Below are 17,042 nucleotides of genomic sequence, written 5' to 3'. Positions count from 1 at the left end.
CTTAGCAGTATGTGATTTGAATGCCCCAATTCATGAGTACCACTTAAGATTTATTTTCAATAATGCATGAATTTCAGTCTTTCAAAGTCTGACTGACCTTTTTTAATGCCTACTTAAAAACTCCCCAAATCCTACATGATGGGTAGTTTTAGTATTCTTTAATTGAAAAACTATGTAGATATATTAGTACACATTTGGATTTAAGGACTCTTTATAGTAAACTTTGTAGATCAAGCATGTCAAACTCAAAGGCTAACATGGGCCAGATAAACAAGGTTTAAGTTTATGTGGGCTGCAAAAAACAAAAACTTCAATTTTCATAGAAACGTAGGTTTATTTCAATAGAGACATGCTGAACACAAAGGGCTGAAATAAATGAGTAATCGTTAACATAAAATAATAGAACATTTTAATAAAAATTAATATTTTTTCTTGAACATTAACTTACCAGACACTGAATAACTGCACAGATTAATAAGCGTGATGCAAATAAATCAATTTGCATTACATGGCAATCAGCTGCTAAAATATTCGCTGCTAATATTAGTAGAGGGGAATGGTGCGCCTGTGCGTAAGGCGCATAAGGGAAATGAATGCAACATGATTATAGTAATCAGTCATTAGTGAACATTGTAGTTCATTATTAATAATTATGTAGAACAGGATATTGTAAAAATTAAGTTACGAAATGTTTATTAAAACGTTTCTTACATACCGTTATATTGGCTAGGCCACAAAAATATTCATTGTGGGCTCCCTGTAGCCCGTGGGCTGCAAGTTTGACATGCTTGTTTTAGATAATTGGTGAGGACCCCTGCAGTAAAGAATAAAAAACAACTAAATATCTAAAGAAGACTCTCCTGACTAATAACAATAACAATCAGAGAACTAATAACTAACTAATAACTAACTGATAACAATCAGAGAACAGTATACCTGTGTGAGAACAAATGCTGGACAGTCCTCTTGGTTCACTCACCTGCTAAATAATTTGGTCCTTCACACCAGCTTGAAAACATAACTTGATTCGAATTTGTGATTCAGCAAAGTCAGACTGCTACTTGTCATGAAACATCACAGATACCTGTAAGGATTAGGAACCACTGCTGTTAAATTGGTGAGCTGAATCTTTTAATGCCAAGAGTCGACTGGACTTTTAAGAATAGTATAAAGAGGTATGCACCTTCCATATTTTTTACTAGATACATTATAACAAATAGTTATTCACATCTCTTATACCTGGGGCATGCATATGGGCAAAATGGTAAAGAGTAAGGATTATAGGGCTCTTATTGTAAAATAAAACAGGCTGAGGATTTGTCAGCTTTGGGGGGAGAAAAATAATAAGGAACCTTAGAGCAGTGGTCCTTATTATCACACATCCTATTGGGGAAAAAGATATATGTGTACTATTCTATTAATATATTGTGTTCATTATAAAACTCATACCTAAAATTATAGAAAAGTTTAAACTAAGATTTAAAGTAAATATGTGTCAAAGTTTTCTTTCATATCCCAGTGGATCAGCTTGAATTTTTCTAAGTATAATTATTCCACTGTAGTGATCAATATCCTGGTATACTAGGGAACATTCAGACCATGACTAAATAGACAATTACAATTTTTTTCTTGGCTTTGTAGCTAAGAAAGAATTATGGGTTGTTTTCTAAACTTGTCTGATAATAAAATTTCCTTGGGGGTGGTGGTGTGTATTTTAAAAATATAGTTTCTTGGCCTCCCCAAAGAAAAGGCCTGGGTATATCTATTTTTAACAAATTGCCAAATAATTCTTATTAGACAAGTTTGGGAAACACTGGGGTAAAGGAAAGAAGTGCTTAACACATTGTATGCGGGAAACATATTTATATGTTTTACTTTGGTAGTAGAGCGCGGGACACGTATTAATACGTTTTTTATAGACTAGCGGTAGAATGCGGGTAACGTATAAATATGTTTATTTTTATACTTTTTTATTGCTCTAAAGGGATGCTAACATGCAGATTTTCGAATTCCAAAGGACAAAATTTGGGTCTCTAACACATACAATGGTGAATTATGTATGTACTTCCAGGTATAATGGTAATCTATTCAACTGCATGGAGTCATCCCTTCACACAATTCTCTGCCTCGCCATGCATTCAGTGCTATTCTAAGAAAAATAATTCAGTATACATTTTATAGTAAATCACAAAAAGTTTCATTGAAAAAAATATGTAAAACTAAAGTTATCGTAATTTTACTGAACGTTGCCATTTGCGCAAAAAATTAGCAAAAATGGCTCACGCCACCTGTTAGCGCGCGATAAAAACTACCCGCAAACAATGTGTTAAGGTATAAGTTGTTGTTTTTTAATAATAGTTTTAGAGATATAATTCACATACCATATTTCAGATATAGTTTTAATGTTTATTATGTGTTGGGTTATATCCCTTTATTTTCAGTTTTTCTGATTTTGACTCAGAATATTTTTGTTGATTCATCTGAAAATAGATACTTTATAAACCTACTTTTCTAAAAATAAGCGTTCCTGTCTCTTTAACCTTTCATCATGGATTAGTCTCCAGCTGTAAGCCATCATTTAAAATTTATTTTAATGTTTTTATTTACATACTCGAGGCCTGGTGCACAAAAATTTGTGCACTGATGGGGGAGGAGGAGAGGGGGGAGGTGTCCCTCAGCCCCACTTGTGCCCTCTCACAATCTGGGACCCCTTGGGAGATAACCACCTGCTGGCTTAGGCCTGCTCCCCAGGTGGCAGATGGCAGGCCCGATCCCTTGGTGCCTGCCCTGCCTCCCCGGGTCACGCACATGGCAGGGCGGATCCAGGGGTTGGGGCACCACCCTGGGTGGTGCACACGGCAGGGCCAATCCGGAGCTTGGGGCACCGCCCCAGGTTGCACACACGGCAGGGCCAATCCGGGGGTTGGGGCACCACCCAGGTCGCACACATGGCAGGGCCGATCCGGGGGTTGGGGCGCTGCCCTGGGCAGGTCGCACACGGGACACCCAGGCGGGCCGGCTGATCACTGCTGCCCTGCCCAGCCGCCCCGGGTCGGGTCAACACACGGGACGCCCGCCACCCCGGGTCGCAGATAGCAGGCCCGGATGGCGGCAGGGCAGGCAGGATGGCACTGTCCCATCCCACCGCCCCGGGTCGCAAATAGCAGGCCCAGATGGCGGCAGGGCAGGCAGGATGGCGCTGTCCCTCCCTGCCTGCAGTATGCAAATTAGCCGCCATCTTTGTTGGCAGTTAATTTGCATATTGGGCTGATTAGCCAATGGGAGGCATAGCGAAAGTATGGTCAATTACCATGTTTGTCTATTATTAGATAGGATATTTATATTCACTCTTTTTCGTGTACACCTCTATGACTTTTGGCAAATGCATAGAGTTGTGTTATTGCCACTGCAATCAAAATACAAAACAGTTCCATCACACACAAAAAACATTCTCTCATGCTGCCCGTTTGTAGTCAAACCTTATTTCTTCTTTGTCCCTATAGTTTTGCCTTTTCCAAATGTCATATATATGGAATCTTGTAGCCTTTGAGTCTGGCTTCTTTCACTTGGCATAGTGCATTTGAGAGTTGTCATATTGTTCTATGTATTAACTAGAGGCCCGGTGCATGAGTTTGTGCACCAGTGTGGTCCCTTGGCCTGGCTTGTGGGATCGGGCCAAAACCAGCTCTCTGACATCCCCTGAGGGGTCCTGGATTGCAAGAGGGTGCAAGCCAGGCCAAGGGACCTCACCAGTGCACGATCGGGGCCGGGGAGGGACGTGGGAGTTTGGCCAACCGGGGAGGGACTGTGGGAGGTTCTCCAGGGAGTGTCTGGCCCATCTGGCTCAGTCTCAATCAGCCGGACACCAGCAGCAAGCTAACCTACCTGTCAGAGCATCTGCCCCATGGTGGTCAGTACACATCATAGCGACTGACCGACTAGTTGTCTGTTTGCCCCCCTGGTGATCAGTGCATGTCATAGCAAGCGGTTGAGTGGCCTTAGCATATCATTAGCATATTACACTTTGATTGGTTGTACGGACTACGGACACGTAGCATATTAGGCTTTTATTATATAGGATGGTTTGTACATTTTTAGTTCTGAGTAGATTCCATTGTTTGGATGAACCTTAATCTGTTTATTCCTTCATCAGTCAAAAGACATATGAGTTATTTCCAGTTTGGGTGATTATGAATAAAGTCACCATAAACATTTTTGTACAGGCCTTTGTGTAAGCATGAGTTTTTATTTCTCTTGTGTAAATAGTTATAAGTGAAATTGCTGGGTGCGTGTGTTTAACATCATAAGAAATTGCCAAAATTTTTCCAAAGTGGATGTACCATTTTGCATTGCCATCATTAATGTATGAGTTCCAGTTGGTTCTCTTCCTTGCCAGCTCTTGGTATTGTCTGTTTTGTTTTAGTTTTTTATTCTAGTCATTCTATTAGAAGGGTAGTGGTATCTCAATGTGGTTTTAAATTGCAATTTCCTAATTAAGAATGATGTTGAACATCTTTTCCTGTGCTTCTTTGCCATTGTTATATTTTTTTTTTGGTGATATCAAATCTTTTGCTCATTTTTAAAAAATTGAATTTTATTATTATTGAGTTTGGAGAGTTATTTATGTATTCTGGATACAAGACCTTTATCAGATGTGTGATCTGCCAGTATTTTCTCCTAGCCTGTGACTTATCTTTCCATCCTCTTAATAGCTTCTTTCACAAAGTAGTTTTAAATTTTGATGAAGTCTAAATTATCAGTTCTTTCTTAAATGAATTGTGCTTTTGGTGTCATATGTAAAAACCTTTGCTGGACTTATTTTTTTTCCTAGAAGTTTCATAATTTTAGATTTTGCATTTAGGTCTATGATCCATTTTCAGTTAATTTTGAATACAAAATGAAGGTTAGCTTTTTACATATGGATAGGTGTCCAGTAGTCTTTGTTGAAAAGACTCCTTCCTCTATTAAATTGTCTTTACACCTTTGTCAAAAATCAATTGACCATATTTGTGTTTGGTCTATTTCTAGACTCTCTATTTTCCCCATTATATATGTTGCCTGTGCTTTGCTAATACTACCTTGTCTTGAAGACTGTAGCACTATAGCAAATCTTGAAATCAGACAATGGAGTTTTTTAACCTTGTTCTTATTTTTCAAAATTGTTTTGGTTAAACTAGTTCCTTTGCCTTTCTATAGAAATTTTTTGGAATGAGTTTGTGAATATCTGCCCAAAAAATCATGCTGGGATTCTGACTGAGATTGAATTGAATCTGTAGATTACTTTGGGGAGAATTGACATCTTAAGAATTTTGTGTTTTCCAATCCATGAACATAATATATATCTCCATTTATTTAGGTCTTCTTTGATTTCTTTAGTGAGTGTTATCATTTTTAATAGATCTATAAATATTTTGTTACCTAATATTATACCTAAATATTTCAAGTTTTTAGTACAGTTGTAAATGATACTTTAAAATTTTTCTCTTTTCAGTATTCTAGTATTTAGAATTTGCTAACCTCACTTATTCTTTATAGAAGTTTTTTATAGATTCTTTGGGATTTGCTACATAAACAAGCATGTCATCTATACATAAAGACAATTTTGTGTTTTCCTTTCCAATATGCTTTTGTTCTTTCCTTATTGCATGGACTATATCACCCATTATGAGGTTCATTAGGAATGAAAGTGGACAGTGTCGCTTGTTCTCAGCCAGTCTTTCATCATTATCTATGATGTTAGATGTAGGTTGTTTATAGATTCCCTTTTCAGGTTAAGGAAGTTTTTTCCTATTCCTACTTTGCTGAGAGTTTTTATCATCTTGTTGAGGATTGTTGTGTCTCAGTTCATGAGGAATATAGGCTTATGATTTTCCTTACCATATCTTTGTATGGTTTTTGTTATTAGAATAACACTGGGTCCTTAGGATTGGGAAGTGTTCTCTCTTCTGTATTCTGGAAGAGACTGCATAGAGTTAAAAATATTTAGTCCTAGCCCTAGCTGGTTTGGCTCAGTGGATAGAGCATCAGCCTGTGAACTGAAAATTCCCAGGTTCAGTTCCAGTCAAGGGCACATGCCCAGGTTGTGGGCTTGATCCCTAGTGGGAGACTTGCTGGAGGCAGCTGATCTATGATTCTCTCTCATCATGGATGTTTCTGTCTCTTCTCTCTCTCTTCCTTCCTCTCTGAAATCAATAATATATATATATTACTAAAATGTTTGCTAGAATTTACCAATGAAACCATCTGGGCCTGGAGTTTTCTATGTTGGAAGGCTTCTAGCTATAAATTCCGTCTCTTTAATAGATATGAGACTACTATTCAAGTTCTCTATTCCTTCTTGAGTAGCTTTGGAAGTTTGTGTCTTTCAAGGAATTGATTCATTTCTTCTAAGGTGAAGAATTTAGGGCATAAAGTTGTTTATAGTTATCTTTTATTATCCTTTTGATATTTGTAGTAATTTCTTCTCTTTCATTCCTGATATTGATAATTTGTCTTCTCTCTTTTTAATGTGGCCATTCTGGCTAGAGGTTCATCAATTTTATTTTTTTTCAAAGAACTACATTTTGCCGGGGTCCAACCCCAGCGGGTCCAGGGGTCCCCAAAGGTGTGGACGGAGTCGGCGAAGAAGGAAGGACACGGAGACAGTGTTCAGTTGATCAGCAGTCTAGCCAGGATCTCCAGCCAAGTTCTGGTCTGGATCTCCAGCGAAGTTCTGGTTCGGATCTCCAGCCAGGTTCTGTGTCCATGTTCTCTTGCTAGGTTCTCCAGGTTCTCCAGCCAGGTTCTGTAGCCATGTTTCCTCACTAGGTTCTCCAGCCAGGTTCTGTCCAGGTTCTCCAGCCAGGTTCAGTCACCAGGTTCTAGTCAGGTTCTCTTGCCAATTTCTGTAGTCAGGTTCAGTCCAGGATCTTTTGCCATGTTCTCTCGCTAGGTTCTGTCTCTAGGTTCTGAGGCCAGTTTCTGTCCAGGATCTTTTGCCATGTTCTCTCCAGCGAAGTTCTTCTGTCTCTAGAGAACGTTCTGTGTAGGTTCTGTGCCTAGGTTCTGTCTCTCTCTGTCCTGTCTTCTTACATCTGTATTTATACCAGTTGATTCCAATCCTATCAATCTCTATTTCAAAGGTTAGGGCGTTTCTTATCTCCATTCCAGGGAGTAAAGATTATGTAGCTTAAGCATGATTGTTCATAGTTAAAGTGATTAATTACCCGACTGGCACTTATTAAGAGGTTTTATTCCCTCCCTAACTTCAGGGGAAAATCCCTACCTGGGGAAACAACCTTTCTCAGAGACCTTGGTTAAAACACATAGTGCCTAGAAGGTGAGCAAACATATTAAGAACAGTATGCCATATATGCCAGGTCCCTTGAAACAGCAAGGATGGACCGGCTCCCGGCAACATTTGACTTCATTGATTTTTTTTTCTGTTGATTTTTCTGCTTTCCATTTTATTGATTTCTGCTCTTTATTCCTTTTGCTTGCTTTAGGCTTTATTTGCTCTTCCTTTTTAAATTTAAATTTAATATTTTTTCCATCATTGTTTATTCCCCCTCCCCCCCATACCCTCTTTCACCTATTTGCTTTTCTTTTTCAAGTTTTTCTAGGTAAAAGCTTATTGATTTGAGATCTTTCTTCTTTTCTAGTACAAGCAGTTATTGCTATAATTCCTTTTAAGCACTATTTTATTTGCATCCCAGGAATTTGATATATTTTTATCTTTATTCAGTGCAAAATATTTTCTAATTTCCCTTCCAAATTCTCCTTTGACCTATGTGTTATTTAGAAGTGTGTTATTAAATTTCCAATTCTTTCCCCAGATTTTTTCTGTTACTGAGTTTTAGTTTAACTTCATTGTGGTCAAAGAACATATCTAGTATGATTTGAATGCTTATAAATTTTTAAATACTTTTTTAATGGACCTGAATATGGTTGATCTTGCTGAATGTTCCTTGTACACTTAAAAAGAGTGTGTATTCTGTTGTTATTTGGTAGAGTGTTCTATAAATGTCGTTAGATTAAGCTGTTTGATAATATTGGTCTTCTATATCCTTGCTGATTTTTTACTTGTTCTATTGATTACTGCGATAGGAGTATTGAAGTCTCCAAGTACAGTTGTGGATTTGTACATTTCTCTGTTCAATTATATTAGTTTTTGCTTTATGCATATTGAAGCTCTTTGGTTAGGTGTCTACACATTTAGAATTGCTGTGTCTTATTGATGAATTGACCTTTTCACATTATGTAATGTCCCCCTTTATCCCTGGTAATATTCCTTGTTCTCAAGTCTACTTTATATAATATTAATATAGCCACTTCAGCTTTCTTTTCTTTCTTTCCTTTTTTTTTTTTTTTTTTTTTTTTTTTTTTTTTGGTTAATCCTCACTCAAGGATATTTTTCCATTGAATTTTAGAGAGTGGAAGGTAGGGAGAGAGAAACATTGATATAAGAGACACACATTGATTGGTTGCCTCCCATACCCTGACCAGGGCCAGAGATCAAGCCTGCAACTGAGGCACATGCCCTTGACCAGAATCGAACCCAGGACCCTTCAGTCCCATAGGCCGACATTCTATCCACTGAGCCAAACCAGCTAGGCTCTAACTTTCTTTTGATGAGTGTTTACATGGTATATCTTCTTGGATCCTTTCACTGTTAATCTACCTGTCATTCATTATATTTAAAGTGGGTTTCTTATAAATATATAGTTGGATCATGTTTTTTAAATTTAATTTGACAATCTCTGTCTTCTAACTGGGGTGTTTATTTTTATTAAAAATTGTACTTATTGATTGATTTGAGAGAGAGAAAGGACAAGGGGGTGGGAGAGAGAGAGAGGTCGATTTGCTGTTCCACTTAGTTTTGCATTCATTGTGCCCTGGCGGGATTGAACCTGCGGGACGATGCTCTAACCAACTGCGCTACCTGACCAGAGCCTAATTTGTGTGTTTAAACTAGATGTTGGCAAACCTTTTCTGTAAAGAGTCAGATAGTGAACATTTTAGACTTTGTGAGCCATGTGCTCTCTATTGGTACTGTTCAACTCTGCCCTTGTGGTTAAGTTCACTGATTCTTTCCTCTGTCATCTCCATTCTGCTATTGAACCTATCCAGTGAACTTACTGTTTCAGATTATATTTTTCAGTTCTAAAATTGCTATTTCATTCCTTTTTATAGTTTCTAATTCTCTACTGAGGACATCCTTTTATTTGAAGGGTGTTTACCTCAGAGAGCATAGTTATAGCTGCTTTAAAGCCTTTTGAGTATTCTAGTATCTGAGCTATATTGGGGTTGGGTTGGTAATCTTTTTCATTGGTAATTGGCCATATTTTCCTTTTTCTTTATATGTCAAGTAATTTTCTATTGTATCCTGGACATTTTTAATATTATAATTTGAGACTCTGGGTCCTCTCAAAATCCTCTGAAGAATGTTTTGTTTGTTTGTTTGTTTTTGGGTTTTTGGTTTTTTTTAAAACAACATATTTTATTGATGTTTTACAGAGAGGAAGGGAGAGGGACAGAGAGTTAGAAACATTAATGAGAGAGAAACATCGATCAGCTGCCTCCTGCACCTCCCCCGCTGGGGATGTGCCTGCAACCAAGGTACATGCCCTTGACCTGAATCGAACCTGGGACCCTCCAGTCTGCAGGCTGACGCTCTATCCACTGAGCCAAACCGGTTAGGGCTGTTTTTGTTTTTTTTGTTGTTATTGTTGGGGTTTTTTGTTTGTTTTAGCAGGCAATTAACCTGGTTTGGTCAGACTGCCAGTTCTCTGTTGCCTTTTTTGGGTGATGGTTCTAATTTTAATTCAGTTTTTTAAAAATATTTTTATTGATTTCAGAGAGGAAGGGAGAGGGAGAGAGAGATAGAAACATCAGTGATGAGAGATGCAACCCAGGTGTATGCCCCGACCCAGAATGGAACCGTGACCTCCTAGTTTATAAGTCAACGCTCAACCACTGAGCCAAGCCACCGGACTTAGTTTAGTTTTTAAAGCCTTTGCAATACTGCTTTGGGTCTGTCATGTCCCTACTCAGTTCAGGGGTGGGGTACCTCTTGAACTTGTATCATTTATACACAGGATTAGGGGGAACACTGCCCCCCCCCCAGCTCTTTCCAGTATTTCTCTCATATTCTCTGGTTCCCAGGGGACCACCACTCAGTTCTCTGGCCAGAAAGTTTTTGTAGGAATTTTAGCTGCCTGTACTGTCACTGCATAGTTCATGTAACTTGGGCTGCCCTCAGGGCAAAGTGACAGGAGAAAAGAGAACAAACAGAATAACTGAATTTCCCTCATGCTTTTTAGACCACTGGGGCCATTTTTTCCAGTTACTGTGCCAGAAAAATGGTGTTTTTGTTGTTTTGTTTTGTTTTTTTCTGGAGTTTTAACTACTACATTATTGCCATGCAGTTCTGCAACTGGGGCTGCCTTTAAGTCAGGGCTGGGAAAGAAAAGAGAAGAGGGGAGAGAAAAAAAGAGAAAGGGGCCCTAACCAGTTTGGCTCAGTGGATAGAGCGTCGGCCTGTGGACTGAAGGGTCCCAGGTTTGATTCTGGTCAAGGGCATGTACCTTGGTTGTGGGTACATCCCTAGTAGGAAGTGTGCAGGAGGCAGCTGATCGATGTTTCTCTCTCATCGATGTTTCTAACTCTCTATCCCTCTCCCTTCCTCTCTGTAAAAAAATCAATAAAATATTTTTTTTTTTTAAAAAGGGGGAAAGGGGATTCCCCTCCCCACCAATACTTCTCACCAGCCCCTTTTTCTGGTTCTTTGGCCAGAAGGACAGGGTTTCTTTTGAAGTTTTTGCTGCCCTCTCTCCTCTTGGTATTGTTTACTTTATGTAGTCTTCAGATAGTTAGATGTTTTTTGAACAGAATATTTATTTTAATCAGTACATGACTAAGGCTCTAGTGACTTTATATTATTGAAAGCATTACATAGGTCCTCCTTTACCCCCCATTAACCTCATTCATCCTGCTCTCGTCCCCACAGCCTTCACCCTCCCCCCCCACCCCATTGTCTGTGTCCCAGATTATGCGTAAACACATACAAGTTCATTGGTTGATCTCTTTATAGTAACTTCACTACCTTTTGGCTAGCACCACAAGTCCCATCATTCTTTATAAAAAGTAAATACTAAATACACATACTCCACTCTATGAAAATGTTTTGTGGTAGCTCAACCATGATGTTTGCTTATTTAAGTTAAATTATCCAAATTTTCCACATCTCTCTTCATACTGATGAGTTTAGTCATAATAATTTGTTTCTACTACTTTATCTCCCCCCCCCACCTTTTCCCTCTCTTTCTTTATTTGTAGATCAAACCAACTTTTCTCTAAACTTCAATAAAGAAGTTTATTTACATGTTGCAACAGTCCATGGTTCAGTTCTTTTGTGGACCCTGCAATTATGATAATTAACAGATATTTTTTCAGAGCTCAGTATACCATGTTAATTAACTGAGTGCTCTGACACTTTAATAAGCACTATTAAATACTAATTAATGTAAAAAAGAACCTCACATGTTCTTCTATAATTATAGCTCTAAAATCACTGGAATGAGGTGATTATCAGCATTCATGTGAGAAAACTGTCTTTTTATAGACACAAGTCTTAAGAACATGGTTTCTTGAGTACTGCAGTGCTTGTTTACTGTACAGCTAAAATTTGAAACCATCATAATTCTTTGCAACATGTTTAGGAAAGCAGGCTATTGGGTCAAAGACCCAAATATAAATGTGATGTATCCATCTTACCTAATAATAGACAAACATGTAAATTAACCATCCCTCTGCTATGCTCACCAACCAATCAGGAGAGTATGCAAATTAACTCAACAAAGATGGCGGTTAATTTGCATACGTAGGGCGAAGCGGCGGAGTGAAGACTGAAGGCTCCGTCCGGAGCTGTGAAGACTGAAGGCTTTGGCCGGAGCGAAAGCCTGGGTCCCGGCTGCCAGAGGAAAACCGGTGCTGGCAGCCAGGGGAAGGGAAGGCCTATTGCAGGAATCTCTTCGTGCAACGGGCCTCTAGTAAATAGATAATCATCAAAACTTGTCATCAGGAATGGTTCAAGATAGATTTCCCATGAATTGCTCCGAGAATACCACATACTAGATTCTTTAGAGAGGTACACTTATCATCTTACGGCTTTTCTCTGTCATTTTGTTCTACACTTAAATAAAAGGATTGGGTTATATTTGCAAGTATGTTTAATTAACTCTTATCCTATCATATATATATATATCCTATATAATAAAACCCTAATATGCAAATCAACTGAACAGCGGAATGACCAGCAGAATGACCGGTCGCTGTGATGCGCATTGACCACCAGGGGGCAGATGCTCAATGCAGGAGCTGACCCTGGTGGTCAGTGTGCTCCCACAGGGGAACACTGCTTAGCCAGAAGCCAGGCTGATGGCTGGCAAGCACAGTGGTGGTGGCAGAAGCTTCTGCCTCCACTGCAGGCGGGTAGTAAGGAGTGAGGGGTCCTGGACTGTGAGAGGTATGTCTAACTGTCGGCTTTGGCCCGATCCCTAAGCCCACAGGCAGACATCCCCCAGGAGTCCCAGACTGTGAGAGGGTGCAGGCCGGGCTGAGGGACCTCCCCTCCCCACCTCCCCAGTGCATGAATTTCATGCACTGGGCCTCTAGTGTGTGTGTGTGTGTGTGTGTGTGTGTGTGTATGTGTATATAAAGCCAGCGACCATAATGCCATAACAACCAGAACGACCAGTCGCTATGATGCCCACTGTGGCCAGCAAACCCGCCCAATTGGGGGGGTGGGGCCTGTGGCCAACCTCCCTCGGTTCCTCCCCCCAGCCAGCCCCACCCCTGATCGGCCTTTCCCACCCCAATCGAGGGTGGGGTGGCTGGCCAACCCTCCCCCACCTCTGCGCCCTTCCCCCGGCCAGCCCCACCCATGATCACCCCATACCCCAATAGGTGGCGGGGCCACACAGCCAACCTCCTGCAGCCCCTCCTCCCGCCCAGCCCCGCCTCCAGTGGGCCCCCACCACCCCAATCTGCCCGCAGCCCTCCCCCAGCTAGCTCCGCCCTTGATCAGGCCCCCCACACACCAATCGGGGGTGGGGCTGGCCAGCCAACCTCCCACAGCTCCTCCCCCAGCCACTGACCCCCAATCGGCCCCCCCACCCCATTTGGGGGCGGGTCCAGCTGGCCAATCACCCTTGGCCCCCTCCCCACAGCCGGTCCAGCCCTGATCAGGCCCCAATCTGATCGGGGTGAGCTGGCCAACCTTCCGCAGCCGTCTCCTACCGACAGGCCTGACCCTGATCTGTCCCAATTGAGGCTGGGCCAGCTGGACCACACCCGTGCACGAATTCATACACTGGGCCTCTAGTTCATTAATAAGAATGGAGCTCTTTAAGAGTCTTGTTATGTTCTACTCCAGCAATTTTCTTTTTTACCAGTATTCAATCTTTACCTGAGGATATGTTTTTATTGATTTGCGAGAGAGAGGAAGGGACTAGAAGAGAGAGAGAGAGAGAGAGAGAGAGAGAGAGAGAGAGAGAGATCAATTGGTTGACTCTGGTATACACCCTGACCAAGGGTTGAACCTGCAACCTAGGAATATGCCCTAACAGGGAATCAAACCTGCAACCTTTTGGTGAACACGACAATGCTCCAACCAACTGAACCATCCTGCCAGGGATACTCCAGCGATTTTCAACCTTTTTCAACTCATGGCACATATAAATTAATTACTAAAATTCTGAGGCACACCAAAAAATATATTACTTTTTTTGCCAATCTGACAAAAAAAAAAGTTATAATTTTGATTCATTCACACCAGACGACTATTGTTATGTTGGCTGTTGTCGTTTTTTAATTTGACAACCTAAGGGGAAAGAGGTCAGGTATTGCATGTTTTAAAAATTTTGTGGCACACCAGGCGATTTTCACTGCTCTACTCTCAGGATTCTAAAACATGGATGATCCCAACGTGGATACCCCGGGAGGTCACGCTCCCCGGGCTTTGTCCAGGTGGCGTAGGGGAGCATAGGGCTCTGCCCCGTGATGTACAGTCCCTTTCCACAACGTTGGAGAGAAAGCCGGGCCTAGAGTCTGCATCTGCATATTCCTACAGCTTCTCAGAGTCCTGTGGACGATGACTGAGGAGACAAACCATGCAGGAAACATCTAGTAAAAAAAATAAAATTAAAAAAAATAAAACATGGATGATCATGGGCTAATAAGGTCTATCTCCTCTACCTTTTATTTTGTCTGCTAAAATGCCTGGTGTCTGCTTTTTCCCTGCCCACTCCTCTTCCTTTCCCCCAGCATTATTTTATTGCTAAGTATTGTATGTGACCAGATATTCAGGTGAAATATTTAACATAAAATGTTTAAAAATGATTCTCCCAAGCCTTAGCTGGCTTGGCTCAGTGCGGATAGAGTGTTGGCCTGTAGACTGAAGGGTCCCAGGTTTGATTCTAGTCAAGGGCACATGCCCGGGTTGCTGGCTTGATCCCTAGCGGGGGCGAGGGGAGGGGGTGCAGGAGGCAGCCCATCGATGATTATCTCTCATCATTGATGTTTCTATGTCCCTCCCTCTCTCTTCCTCTCGGAAATCAATAAAAATATATTACCAAAAAAAAAAAAAAAAAAAGATTCTCCCAAATGAATTCCATGTAATATATAACTACGTTCCTGAACATTTAGTGAGCACTTAACACTTAATACATACCATACTGGAGATAGATTGTGCTTATGGTTGCAAAACAGTCTGAGTGTACATAATGCTAGGGAACTATACACTTAAAAATGCTAAAATGGCAAGTCCTAGCTGGTTTGGCTCAGTGGATAGAGCGTCCGCCTACGGACCAAAGGGTCCCAGATTCAATTCCCGTCAAGGGCACAGACCTTGGTTGCAGGCTTCTTCCTGGCCCGGGCCCTGGTTGGGGCGCGTGCAGGAGGCAATCAATCGATGTGTTTCTCTCACATCGATGTTTCTCTCTGTCTTTCCCTCTTCCATTCTCTCTGAAAGATCAATGGAAAAATATTCTTGGGTGAGGATTAACAACAAAAGAAAAGTTAAAATGGTAGATTTGGTTATGTATATTTACCACATCAAAAGAAGCTTTTAAAAAAAGCTATAAAAACAAACAAGAAAATCTTTCAGTAATTAGGAAAATATATAGGTTTTTATTACCTTCAGATGACATGTGCTTTGTGCCCCTCAAAAATGACTTTTAAAGAATTAAAATATTACAACAGGCTGCTAGTTCAGTTTCTTTAACTAAAGGTAAAAATGCTTAATCTGATTATAAATGATAAATGTCTAGTACAGCCTCTATTTATGAAACACAACAAAGATAAGGATTCTTGCCTTGACACATTTCTGTTTTGCGTGTCATATATGTGAATATAAACTAATAGTATTACTTAGCCAGGTGTTATTTACTGTAATTCCGAATCTCATGATAATTCTAGAACTAAATTTAGACTGCAGGATGTGCCTCTATTTTTTTAAAATATGTTTTTATTGAATTTAGAGAGAAAGGGAGTGAAAAAATATCCATGTGAAAGAGAAATATCCATGTGAGAGATGCTGCCTTCTGCACACCCCCTACTGGGATGGAGCCCCAACCCATACATGTGTCCTGCAGGAATTCAACAGGTTACCTTTTGGTGCATGGGATGACACTCAACCAATTGAGCCACACTGTTCAGGGCAGGATGTGCCTCTTTTAAACTGCTCTTCCCCTTTTGGTTTCTAGTTAGTGATTGCCCCCTGACATTTTTTAAAGCTAAATTTTATTTTCAATTTGCTCTTCGTTTGCAACTTTTATAATGACCAAGATATAAAACTAGATAAATTTGTAATTATTTTTTGTTACTGCTCTTCATTTGCCTGTTTTTATCAGAATAAAACTTACTGTGATTTATAATGAGATTGGCATGAATTTCTCAGCTTAAAAGTAAGGTTTGGAGATTAATATCCCTTGGGATTATGATTGCTTTCTTGCTTGGTGATTTGCTTCCACTTCCTAGGTTTTGAGATAAAGGGCAGGTAAAAAGTCTGCATGCCGAAAGCAGAAGACACTTGGGAATTTTTTCATCATGAACTTTAAGTTGAAGGAATTTGGCTGGATTACAATATAGGAAATGGATGATTTTGCAGTAAAGTAAGTAGAGCTTGAAATACAGAAGAATGAAAGCTTCTATGTGAAAACATTTTAAGAGGAAAACATTTTTTCTCTTTATGGTTCATTGTGCTCTAGGAAAACACCACCAAGGGAGTGAAACACAGGATGTGATTGCATCAGACAAAGCAGCAGTAATACCAGTTGCCCATGAACATGAGCACAGCCATGACCACCACACACAGCTGCATGCCTATATTGGTGTTTCCCTGGTACTGGGCTTTGTTTTCATGTTGCTGGTGGACCAGATTGGCAGCTCCCACGTGTATGCTACTGATGGTAAGTGATTCCAAGGCTTTCTGGGCAGTGCATTAAATTTGCAGTTTAGAAAAGCACAAATGCTTGAATAACTTAATGTCACTGGCCTGATTTATGCTAAAACTTGTCTTCAGGTTCCTGTGAACATTTTATTCCTTTGGAGAACTTAGTGAGTTGTGTGAGCATTTTATTCAGTTGGGGGAGCTAGTGAGTGGCGACATGTGACACAAGAGAGTATTTATTGAGTATTGCCCTGGTTATCTTAAAACATTCAAGTTTAGTTAAAAGTCTGGGGCAGAGTCTTTTTTTTTTTTAAATACTGTATTTTTTTATTTGGCATATTTCACTCAACATATGTTGGTAATATTCATCCATATAGTTACATGTAACAGTGGTTCATCAATTTTCTTTTTTTAATTATTTTTTAAAACCTTTATTGTTGAAAGTATTACATATGCCCCCCCCCCCCCATTGATCCCTTCTAGTTCCAGCCTGCTGACACTCTCCCTACCCTCACCCCCTTATCCCAGGCCTTCATCACCCTATTGTCTGTGTGCATGGGTTATGCATATGTGCATACTGGGGCAGAAGTTCTTAAATCTTTTTGTGCCATGG

General features: G+C 40.3%; 1 protein-coding gene across 3 annotated transcripts in view; it reads left to right on the top strand.

Moving 5' to 3' along the window:
* SLC39A9 (solute carrier family 39 member 9) overlaps nucleotides 1-17,042 on the top strand; it is a 40,863-nt gene that overhangs the window by 7,359 nt on the left and 16,462 nt on the right. For 2 of the 3 annotated variants that reach the window (XM_081099167.1, XM_081099166.1), the window contains exon 3: nucleotides 16,248-16,448. The exons of the other annotated variant lie outside the window; for it this stretch is intronic. In XM_081099167.1, the coding sequence (XP_080955293.1) occupies nucleotides 16,248-16,448 (201 nt within the window). The remainder of the gene's footprint in view (nucleotides 1-16,247; nucleotides 16,449-17,042) is intronic. 3 annotated transcript variants of the gene reach the window in all.

The sequence above is a fragment of the Myotis nattereri genome (assembly GCF_964212035.1).
Source record: "Myotis nattereri genome assembly, chromosome: 1".
NCBI classification, from domain to species: Eukaryota; Metazoa; Chordata; class Mammalia; order Chiroptera; family Vespertilionidae; genus Myotis; species Myotis nattereri.
This window is presented reverse-complemented; position numbering and strand designations above follow the sequence as displayed.